Genomic DNA, 12,575 nt, shown 5'->3' with positions numbered 1-12,575 from the left:
ACATAAGAACATAAGAACATAAGAAAATAAGGAGTCTGCAATAGGCCGGTTGGGCTGTGCATGGCAGCTCCTGTCGAGAGTTACTACCACTCTCCATCATCCATGAATCTATCTAGCTTCCTTTTAAAACTTTCCAGCATTCCAACACTTACTACAAAGTTGCTAAGCTTGTTCCACTCGTCCACCACCCTATTTGTGAACCAGTTCAGTCCTATCTTCTTCCTAAACCTAAACTTATCCAACTTAAATCCGTTGCGACGAGTCCTATCCTGCTCGGATAGTATAAGAACTTTATCTATATCGCCTTTATTGATTCCTGTCACACACTTAAATACTTCTATCATATCTCCCCGCACTCTTTTTCTTTCTAGGGAATGCAAGTTTAGTGTCTTTAACCTATCTCGATATGGAAGGTTTCTAAGTCCCGGAATCATTTTCGTCATATTTTGCTGCACCGACTCCAGTGAATTGATATCCATTCTCTAATAAGGTGACCAGAACTAAACCGTAAAATCGAGGTGCGGCCTGACTAGCGCAAGTTACAGTTGCAATAAGACCTCTGCAGTCTTATTACTTACACTTCTAGACATAAAACCTAATACTCTGTTTGCTTTATTTCGAACATTAACACACTGTTTTCTAGGCCGTAGGTCCGGGCTTACAGGTACCCTTAAGTCTCTTTCACAAGTCGGACCTGTCTAGGTTGATGTTGTTAAGGCTGTATACATTGACAGTATTTGTTCTTCCAATATTAAGTATGCTGCTCTTGCTGGTGCTGAATTTCATTTGCCATTTTCTGACTACTCGTACAGTTTATTTAAATCCTCCTGTAGTGCATTTGCATCCTGCCCTGAATTAATCTGCCGCCCTATTTTGATGTCATCTGCAAACTTGCTTATGTCACTGCTGATCCCAGTATCTAGATCTTTTATGTAGATTATGAACAAGAGTGGGCCCAGTACTGACCCCTGGGGAACCCTGCTGGTTACACAACCCCACTCAGATTTAACACCATCTACGCTGACCCTCTGTGTTCTATCGGTGAGCCATGATTTTATCTAATTTAGACTTTCCCCTCGATTCCATGAGCCTTAACTTTTCTCAGAAGCCTCTCATGCGGTACTCTGTCAAACGCTTTGCTAGAGTCTATGTAAATAGCATCGTAATTTTCGTCATTATCTACTACCTCGAAGATTTTCCTAAAAAAGGCAGCAGATTTGTTAGACAAGATTTTCCCTTTGTAAACCCATGTTAAGAGTCATGGATTTATTTGCTTTTCTCTAAATGCGATCGCATGCTATTTGCTATAATTGATTCAAGAAATTTTCCCTCTATGGACGTCAAACTAATAGGCCGGTAATTCGACGCTGAAGCTTTGTCACCCTTTTTGAATATGGGTACTATATTTGCCTGTTTTCACAAGTCTGGCACAACTCCCGTGTCTAATGAGTTTGTAAATAAATTTATGAGGGGTCTGCTAATCTGTTCCTTACACTCTTTCAAAACTCGAGGGAAAATTTCATCCGTCCCTGAGGATTTTGTCTTCTTTAATTTATTTATCTTCTTAAGAACATCCTCTTTTCTGATAGTGATATTCTTTAATTTCTCTTCTTCATTTCCCTTACATATCAGTTCCACCCCTGGAATTTCCTTGTGAATTTCTTCTGTGGAAACTGATAAAAAGAAGCTGTTTAATGCTTTGCTTATTTACTCACTGTCAGCGATCACTTCCCCCCTCCCTTCCTAACTATAAAGGCCCAACTTTGTCCTTGACCTTTGTCCTATATACCTGGAAATATCCCTTGGGATTCGTCTTGGATTCTCTTGCTATCCTGATTTTGTAGTCCCTCTTTGCCTTCCTTACATTTTTCTTAACATTCCTAGATAGTTCATTATACCTATTTCTGAGCTGCTCCTCCCCTCCCTTTAATTTCTTATAAATTACTTTCTTTATTCCTATGTCATGTTTAAGTTTTCTGGTCATCCACCTTGGCTCATTCTTATTTGGCCTAATTTTTCTGTATGGTATATTTTGTTCTTGTGCTTTACATAGTATACGAGGGAATATATTATAGTCATGATCAATTGCTGTGTCACCTCTGACCTCACCCGTTCCTACTGGAGACTGACCTGACTGTTCCCAGGTGACCTCACCTAAGTACCTTCTAAACCCCTGATATTCCGCCATTCGAAAGTTTGTTTTTTGTTTCCCAATTTGGGGTGAAACTGATTTCTCTGTGATCACTGTTCCCTAGTTCTTCCTCTATTGTGATATCTCTGATAATATTTTCTTTATTTGTTAATACTAGATCTAATATATTGTTACCTCGAATAGGTTCTGTAATTAGTTGTTTCAAAAAATTGTCCTGCACTGCGTCTAGGAAGTCTTCAGATTCATAGTCACCTACATTGTTGTTCCAGTCAATATTTCTGAACTTGAAATTCCCCATAATGCACAAGTTGTTGTATTTTGCTGCCCTATTCATTTCCTGCAAAAAGGACTGAGCTGCTTCTTTCCCAAGACTTGGGGACCTGTAAATCATTCCCATAATTAGTTTTTCTATTCCTTCCGCAGTTTCTACCCATACAGACTCGGTTCCAATTTCACCCTTTATTGAATTATTAATACAGCATTTTAATGTATCCCTGACGAAGAGTGCGACCCCTCCACCCTTCCTACCTTCCCTGTACTTGTGAAAAAGGTTGTACCCTTCTATGTGGTACTCTGATAAAAAGTTCTTGCTCACCAGATTCATCCAAGTTTCGGTTATTACTATGACATCTACATTCTCGGTAAATACAACCGCTCTCAGCAAGTCTATTTTATTTCTAACGTTCCTTCTGTTTGTATAGTATACATTTAAACCTACCCTTCCATGGTCCTGTTTTACCTTTTGTCCTAAGTAACCAATTTTACTCCCCAGGACCTGCTTGTTTTTTGACTCCCACTTACCCCGACCCCTCTCTACTGGCGAAACCCCCTCTTTGGAGTGACAATTTCACGCTCCGGGGATGCAGACAACGTCTTTACTGCCGCGCGAGACAAGTGTACTCCGTCACGACTGTACAGGTAGTCGTTGCCGTAGAATGGTTGCCAGTTATCAATGAATAACCAACCATTGCTTGCACAATGTTTTTCCAGTCGGCAATTTATAGTAAATAACATCGTAATTTTCGTCATTATCTACTACCTCGAAGACTTTCCTAAAAAACGTCAGCAGATTTGTTAGACAAGATTTTCCCTTTGTAAATCCATGTTGAGTGTCGTAGATTAATTTGCTTTTCTCTAAATGTGATCGGATGCTATTTGCTATAATTGATTCAAGAAATTTCCCCATTACTGACGTTAAAATAATCGGTCGGTAATTTGACGCTGATGCTCTGTCTCCCTTTTTGAATATGGGTTCTACATTTGCCTGTTTCCACAAGCCTGGCACATCTCCCGTCTCTAATGATTTTGTTAAATTATTTATGAGGGATCCGCTAATTTGTTCCTTACACTCTTTCAAAACTCGTGGGAAAATTTCATCCGGCCCTTTATGCTCTGACAGGCGCCAAGTGGTTATCCACATTCTACATGAATTCTGGGTATCATCAGGTGAAGATGGCATCGGAAGACAAGGAAAAGCCAGCATTTCCATATAGACAATGACGATGGTAGTTCAAAGTTATGCTACTAGGCCTGTGCACTGTACCAGCTACCTTCGAACACCTCATAGAAAGGGTTCTGGAAAACTTGCACTGGAAGACTGCCCTCATATTTCTGGACGACGTAATTTTCTTTGGGAAAATTTTCGAGCAAGAACTGGAGAGGCTGTCGGAAGTGTTTTACCGGTTCTGGGCTGCACACTTTATTAAACCGATCCCAAAGAAATGTTACTTGTTCCAAAAGCAAGTTCAATATCTGAGACATATAGTAAGTGAAGTCGGAGTACGCACAGACCCAGAGAATGTGGCGGTGGTGAGAAACTGGCCAGTGATAAATTGTGTAAGGGAGCTGTGTAGTTTCTTTGGCCTTTGGTTTGTTAAGAACTTCACCACGGTCGCAGCACAGTTGCACAAGCTGACTAAGAATGGGCAGAAGTTGTGTGGATTACTGAGAGTCAAGGCTCTTTCGACCAGCTAAAGGATGGCTTGACCAGCTCCCCGGTGCTCCCATATCAGGACCCAACTCAACCATTCATCTTTGGCTGTGATGCTAGTGACTTTGGCATCGGTGGGGTGCTGTCCCAGAAGAAAGATAACATCGAGTTCATGATGGCATAGTACAGCAAGAAGTTCAGCCCTCCAGAAAGAAATTATTGTGTGACCAGAAAGGAACTCTTGGCTGTGGTAAAGAGCTTAAACTTTTTCCATCCCTACACGTATGGATCTAGCTTCACCATCAGATCTGACCACGCAGCATTGAGGTGGCTTAAGACCCCGAAGAATCCGGAAGGGAAACTGGCGCGGTGGATTGGTAAGCTGGATCAGCACAATTATATCATCCAGTTGTAGCCTGGGCAGATTCATGGGAATGCTGATAGTCTGAGCCGACAACCATGTGATTCCGATTGTCAGCAGTGTTGTAGGAGAGAGGCAGTTCCCAAGAAGTGTAGTCGCACTACAGTGGAGGGGGATCAAGCCGTTGCTGGGGAAGGCCTTGAGAAGCTGCAGCTGGAAGACTAAGACCTGCGACCAGTGGTCGAGTGGATGAACCAGAGCTCAGTGCGGCCAGCCTGGGAGACGATCTTTGGAGCAAGTTCTACAACTAAAAACTACTGTGCGCAGTGTGATGCTCTTCGGCTGAAGGATGGCTTGCTGCAGCGCCAGTGGGTGACTACCGATGGCCTCAACAGGTACTGGCAGAAAATACTTCCCCGGAAGATGAGGTCAGAGATCCTGGGGGAGATGCACAGCAATCCAACCAGTGGACATCTGGGAGTGAAGAAGACCCTGAGTCGCCTGCGCCAAAGGTTTTACTCGGATGACATGCATAAAGATGAGAAAGAATGGTGCCGTTCATGCGATGTCTGCTGCGCCAATAAGGGACCAAAGCTACACACGCGTGCCCCACTGCAGTTGTACCATGCAGTTGCACCAATGGAGAGGGTCGCAGTGGATATTGCAGGACCTCTGCCACTCACTGAAGATGGAAATAGGTACATCTGTGTGGCCATGGATTATTTCACTAAGTGGCCAGAAGCTTATGCCATCTCAAATTAGGAAGCCACGACTCTTTCCAGGGTGCTGGTGGACCACTTCTTATGCCGATTTGGTGTGCCCCACGAGTTGCACACGGATCAGGGCAGAAATTTTGAGTCAGCTGTGTTCAGCGAGTGCTATAAGCTGTTGGGCATAAGGAAGAGTAGGACCATTCCGATTCGGCCACAGTCACACGGAATGGTAGAAAAGATTACTTGGACCTTGGGACAAGAACTGGTCAAATACTGTCTTGAGGGGCAGACAGAATGGGACGAAAACCTGCCTGCTCCTCTGATGGCATATGGGTCGGCTGCCCACGAGTCAACTAGATACACACCGGGAAAAATGATGCTGGGTCACGAACTGCGGCTGCCAGTGGACCTGCTCACAGGAAGACCACCTGATGAAGAACGTACTGAAGAAACCACCAGTTATGTCAAAAGCCTCCAAGAAAGGTTGACGAAGGTCCACCATAAAGTTCGAGGAGCTCTGGAGTTCTCGGGTGAAGTGATGAAGCGCAACTATGATGTTAAAGCAAGCTTGGTCTGTTACAAGGACGGTAATAAGGTCTGGCTGTATAACCCTCTACGGAAGAAGGGTCAGTCACCGAAGTACCAGAGTCCATGGGAAGGACCATACACTAGTGGAGCGCCTTTCAGATGTGACCTACTGGATCAGGGGAAAAAAGAAGGCTCACCCGAAGGTAGTCCACGTCAATCGTCTGTGGCAGTATCATGGGCCAGGGCAGTACACCTGGGAAGACTCTGAGGAGCTGTCACCTACCACAGACGAGGACCAAACCAGAGACCCGTGGAAGAACTCAGGGCCGCACCGATCCGGGGAACCCGACCATGGTCCAGGAAGAGGAGCACTGTTCTCTCTTAGCGGAATTCGACGTGACAGGAGAGGGGGACCAATCTGAGGATGTGACTAAGGTTACTACACCAAGGGAGGACTCTGAAGACATCCCATTACGTCGGCGGCATCAGCGGATGAAGAGGAGACCTATCAAGTCGCAGGATTATTATGTATATAGTGAATAAGTGTGTCGGGACGACATAAAGATTAGGGAGGGGGTAATGTTATACCGAGGCATAATTTGGTGTTATTATGTTGGAAATTAGGTGTTATGGTTGTTTTCTGTCCCAAGCAGCAGTTATTTTTGCAAATTTATGGATATTTTCTTATATACGAGTATATATATATATATATATATATATATATATATATATATATATATATATATATATATATATATATATATATATATATATATATATATATATATATATATATATATATATATATATATATATATATATATATATATATATATATATATATATATATATATATATATATATTGATGTATTACTTACGTAAGAATTTTCTGGAATGTATGGCATAATTTTTTTATGATTTACTTCTTATTGTAAGCCTAGTTCATTCTAGAATTCTCCTGAGTGTAAAGGACAACAAGCCTAGATAAATGTTGTGCAAATATTGTGGAATTGTTGTGATCAATATAAAGGGCGTTTCTTCACTTTGAGCATTTTAGCCCGAACGAACCAAACAAGCAGGACGCGCCGAGCAGAATTCGGCTAAAAAGGACGTGTCTCCGAGCCGAACCGAAACGAGCCTACCAAACCTTTTCCGTCGCTTGTCGTTAGAGGGTACCGTTGGTGCGTGCTCAAAAGGATTCAGTTGCTCCTAGGTGCGCAGTCAGGACGGGTGTTCGCGCTGTTCCAGCTATTAGGTGTGTTATGGAGTGGGACAGGGAGAAATGTTTAACCTTACTGGATGAATATGAGACGCATCCTGAGCTGTGGAATCCCCAATATGGCTTGTACTACAATAAAGTTAGGAAGCATGATTGCTGGGTGAGAATTGCACAAATTATGGAATGTTCCCGGGAGAAGGGAAGAGAAAATGGGAAGGTTGATTGCCAGCTTCAGGAGGGAAAAGGGTGTCATTCAAGTAAAGCTTTTCAAATGGCCATGATCTATTTCACTCAACAAGGACATATTTTTCCGTCCAGAAAATAGTCGCCTTAACCACACTCTCCTAGATTTCTTCTTCCTTTTGGCTAAGGAGTAAATAATGAAGAATGCACCTGCTGCCACTATGAGAGCCATGGTTCAACTGGGGAAAACGATGAGAATAAGACGAGCACCGTCGGATACGCAGAATACAGAGGGCTTGCACTCGAATTGCTCGTTCAGTTCAATCGTACGTTGTCTGCTGGTTTGGTTCGTTCGGGCTAAAATGATCCAGTGAAGACGCACCTTAAAGATTAAGGAATTGTACACTGGTGGTGTGCTGACTATATATTCGAAGTGGGAAATCCAGTTGTGAAGCCATTATCCTATGAACAGTGTTGAGAAGAATTAGTAACTATTAATGAGGCTACAGTGCACAAGTGTGTTTCTGTGACCTGGTGTAAATCTACCTGCCTGTTGTTTGTTTGGACGCTGATACCGATAGTCGGGAAATTACCGGACAATGGCGGGACAGCCAGTGGTAATTCGACGACACTTGCGATTTCTACTGCTTCTATACATACAACCTTAGCCGCTGGTAACCAGTGGTGGAAGCTGGGTAAACGGTGAAATGAGGGTCGTAACAGTATTAATATAGCACATATGGGGTCATTAATCAGTGCATAAGAATCGCCTTTTCGTTATGTTGCCAAGTATTAATCGAAACTTGAGACAAAGTTCAGTGTTGGTGACCCTGTTCTACAAAATACAACACAACGCTGGTTTTGAAGCATATCAACATGGAAACCTCACAGGAAACACAAGAGGCTGTTGTCGCCCTTCACAAGGAAGGATACAATATTTCTGAGATTGTCCGGCGGGCACTATGGATTAGGCGACGCCTGGAGACTGGCGCAATTGACGACCGGCATCGAATCGGCCCCCCACGCTGCACTTTCCCGGAGGACGACCAGGTCGAGTATTTTTGGCATGAAATATTGTGTAGGTATGTGGGTTTCCCACATTTTCACTCTGTATTTCTCGTAACCAGGCCTATAATTATTACAGTTTATTTCACTTAACCAAGCCATAACACCTGCTATTGATGCTGACCCATCCACTACCAGCATCCGCCATGACTTTGGCGTGCAATGCAGCACTCAAACAGACCACAACAAACTTCACTCCGAAGGGCGCCACGGTCGTAGACCTGCCTGCAAACAATTGTTGACTGAACGTCACATGGAGGTCAGGATGATATACACACCTGAGTGCACTGACAAGGCATACAGGATTTGGGACCGAGTAGCCTTCTGTGATGAAAAGACATTTTGCACAGATGATCACACATCTACACAATATGTTTGGCGGATGGTCAACAGCAGGTAAGCCTCTCTGTCAGTCTGTGTGTGTATATGCAGCATCCTCGCCTCGCAAGCGAGCGGACCCGAGTTCGATCCTCGGGTAGAGTAAAACTATGGGCAAGTTTCTGTACGCCATTTGCCTCTGTCTACCTAGCAGTAATTGGGAACCTGAATGTTAATCGACTTGCGGATCGTATTCCGGGGTAATGGTTAGCCAGTGCAGTTGGAGAGCTGTCCAGTCTTCTCAGACTATTCCGTGACATTGGGTCATGCAGCTCGTTAACTTAGGGTGTGGTTGTTGTGTTTGCGACAGCTTCTACAACTTAAAAATTCACGCCTAGGAGGCCCTTGGACCGGCCATCCTCGATCTCGAGGGGCTTCCATTATTATTATTATTATTATTATTATGTGTGTCTGTCCCGTTGGCCATCGGTATTTAATAAGTGTATTACTTAATTATACTATAGCTTACGATATTATGCTATATAATTTTATATCCAACTATATTTTGTCATTACACTATCAGATTCTAGGCACGGATTTTGGTGGAACGCAGGAGTGGAAGAGTCAGTGTCAGTGTAGCAGTTAAAAGTGAAGTGTTAGGTAAAAATGAAGTGCCAGACGTACGACTCATTCGGACAGCGACAGACAGCGGTCGGTTGGTGTTGCTCCGCAGTCAGTCTCAGCTGAAGTCAGTTCTGCTTAGATGATGGACATGCATTCCTATGACACGCACGTGTTCATACATTGGTATTGCTTAAATCATATTATTTTAATACAGTTTAGCGAGTGTTACCCTAAGGTCAGGATGTTTTGTGGATGATATTATATTAATATTACTTTAGGATGTAGCTCGCCCCAATGTTATAAACATTTAGATCTCTCTATTCTGAGCCTTTTGAACCCCCCATATTTAACAGGCGGAAATGGATAATAGCGACACAATTGAATTTAATTGATTTAACGTAGTATTAAGTCTTTGTCGGAGATGTGCATTGAGGTGCCTCCTGTATGTGACCCATGTCTCGCTGCCATATAGCAGGATAGAGAGGACCACTGCTCGATATACTTGTAACTTTGCAGATAATTTCAGCTACCTGCAGCTGAAGACACGGTATTAGAGTCTGCCGAAAGGTTGAGATGCACATCTGATTTAATGCTGAATTTCTTCATCGATGTCCATAGTGGTGGACAGGTGGGAGCCGAGATACCAAAAGAGGGTAGTACCGTTAAGATGGATGTATGGTGGAGGTGTGCCTGAACAGGGCCAGGTTGAGAGATAATCTAACTCTTGCATACATTCACCTCAAGGCTGAAGTGTGCATATGCATCTGCATAGGTGTTCAGGGTCTCCTGTAGGTCGCGTTCTGTGTGAGCAACAAAGGTGAGATCGTCTGCATACTGAAATTCATTAATGGAAGTTGCCGACCCCTTGGTTCTTGCTTGGAGTCATCTTATTTTGAAAAGACCCTTCATCCGGTACTCGGTGTCCACCCCGTCAGCTAAATTGGCACTGGCACGAGTAAGGAAGGCAGCCAAGAAATTGAAAAGAGAATTGGTGCCAGTACACAACCTTGTTTAACCCACGTTTGGATGGGGAAGAACTCAGACTTGGCGCCATTGTGCAGGACACTGCCATTCATGCCATCGTGGAGTTGCCTCACAATGGCTATGGATTTGTGGGGGCAGGCAAAACGGCTGAGGGTCCACCAGAGGACTTCCCTGTAGACCGAGTCAAAGGTCTTGGATAGGTTGATGAAGGCCATGAACAGGTCACGACGCTGTCCTCTGGGAGGAAGTTTTCCGCCTCAAGAAGACGTTTGTTCAGGAGGACTCGGGCAACAATCTTGCCAGCAACGGACAGCACCGAGATCCCGTGGTAGTTGCCACAGTCTGACTGGTCTCCTTGTTCTTACAAAAATTGACGATGGAGACATCCTTAACAGCCTGGGGTTTTTCTCATTTTCCAATATATTCTCCAGGAGAGAGTGAAGACGGCTGGTAAGCAGACGTCCTCCTGCTTTATACACATCGGATAGGATTCCATCAGGCCCTGAGGCTTTATTATTTTTTATCTGTTTGATGGCAGTAGCTACCTCATCCAGGGATGGAGGATAGTTGAAGAGGGTCAGCTGTAGATGCTGAGGGACCTGCTGGGTAGTCAGGACATCCACATCAGTGTTTCGGTTGAGCAGGGAATTGTAGTGTTCTTTACAGTACTGAAGAAAGCCTTCATCATCTTCAATTATGGAGTTACCGTCGGAAAAGCGCATCTTGTGATAATCTCCAATTTTTTTGTGTTTCACATGCCTTATTTTTAAACAAGTCGTTCTTTAGATTGCAAAGTTCCCGCTGGGCTGCAGCTTTCTTCTTGCGGAAGGTATCAGCTTTCGTCCGAGACTGAGGGTTGTTCTGTCAATCAGTTAAAGAAGCACGTTTATCATCGACGAGTACATTGAATGCAGGGTCATTTTCATCAAACCAGTCCTGGTGTATTCTCCCTACCTGGCCGAGGGTCCCGACAGTATTGAAAATATCCCATTTGGCACTGGGATTTAGGTTCGAGCTGCTCCCTGAAAGCATGTGCTACCGCTAGATCCTCCAGACGCTTAGTGTTAAAACCTCTTCTGGAGGCATGCTTCCTTCCAGACGAGCTGAGGATCAGTGTCACAGTGGTTTTAGCCACGCATGGAACGGGTGATGAGACATCTCTGTGATCCCTTTCTCTGACAATGGTGTAGTCAATAAGATGCTAGTTTTTAGATCGTGAGTGCTGCCACGAACCCTTGAACTTGTCGGCCTGCCTAAACAAGGTATTGTTGATAGTGAGGTTGTGTGCAATACACGTGCTGAGGAGGAGTAGGCCGTTGAGATTACACTTGCCTAAGGTATTTCTCCCTATGATTCCCTACCAAACGTCAGCATCTCTGCCAACTCTGGCATTGAAGTCACCAAGGAGCACAACCTTATCTTCTCGGGGGATAGAGGTTAGCACTCTGTCGAAGTCGGCATAAAAGGCCTCCTTGATGTCATCCTCTGCATCCAGTGTTGGGGCGTGTGCCCTGATGAAAAAAGCATGAAGTAAGTCATTCAATGGGACTCAGAGCCTCATGAAGCGCTCGTTGATACGAATGGGCATTTCAGTTGGCCTGTGTAGGATGAGGTTGGCGGATGGCAAAGCCAACTCCATAAATGCGGTTTCTCTCCGCAGCAGGCTCACCCTTCCAGAAGAAGGTCTAGCCAGACCCAGTTCTGTGAGTTGACCCTCGTCTGGGAGCCGACACTCACTAATGGCTGCTATGTCGATAATTATACCTAACCAGCTCCTTTGCCATAAGGGCAGTTTTCTTTTCATGACACTCATTTGTGCCAGTATCCAGAAGGGTCATGACATTCCATGCAGCTACCATAAGAGAGTGTAAAATTTGTTTGTGTTTGGATCTGTGATTTTGATTGTGTTTTCAACCGCATAAGGATGACCTTACTTGGTGCGGTTGCCCAATCAGGAATTTTTTTTTTTAGGCAGGCTATGTTTAGGGCATCTTTTCTAGCCCTTTCACCATGTGGGGTGAGCAAAGTGGCTACTCGAAAGGGCTGCTCAGTCGTACAGACAGGACCGGATTGCACTGTTGCCTAGGTCCCAGTGCCTAAACGATCATTTTATCTGTGCCGCACATGTGCAGAGTTGTTCCTAGAGACTCTTGGCAGTCATATCTGCCTGTTCCCGTCGCCACTGGTCCCCCGCCATAGGGCTTTTGGTGATGATGATGAGAAATATGATAAATTGGATGATGGCGGTGCGGAAGTTGATTTATGAGGTGAGGCAGGAGCGCAGGCTCAACCACACATCTTGGCTCTCCCCTTTCCTGATCCAGTTGTGCAAGTGTTGCAACGACTGGGGAGAGGGAGAATTCCAATGGACTGCCGGTGTAGTCGTTGGGTTCCCATGGTGGTCACCTCTTCCGCCTATACCGCCATTGGGGTCTTGTTGGAGCTCTGTAAACATGTGTGCCTGATGCGGTGCTTCGCTGCATACATTCATACACAT

At 44.4% G+C, this 12,575-nt stretch overlaps 1 protein-coding gene across 1 annotated transcript; it reads left to right on the top strand.

The window, feature by feature from the left end:
• Window positions 1-5,382: 5,382 nt before the first annotated feature.
• Window positions 5,383-5,952, top strand: LOC121876383. Its single transcript, XM_042381455.1, has one exon. It carries the CDS (start codon window positions 5,383-5,385, stop codon window positions 5,950-5,952), a length of 570 nt encoding a protein of 189 aa, XP_042237389.1.
• The last annotated feature ends 6,623 nt before the right edge of the window (window positions 5,953-12,575 follow it).

This window comes from Homarus americanus, unplaced genomic scaffold (genome assembly GCF_018991925.1).
Source record: "Homarus americanus isolate GMGI-L3 unplaced genomic scaffold, GMGI_Hamer_2.0 scaffold34921, whole genome shotgun sequence".
In the NCBI taxonomy this organism is placed as follows: Eukaryota; Metazoa; Arthropoda; class Malacostraca; order Decapoda; family Nephropidae; genus Homarus; species Homarus americanus.
Note: the sequence above shows the minus strand (reverse complement) of the source record. Positions and strands in the feature narration are given on the sequence as shown.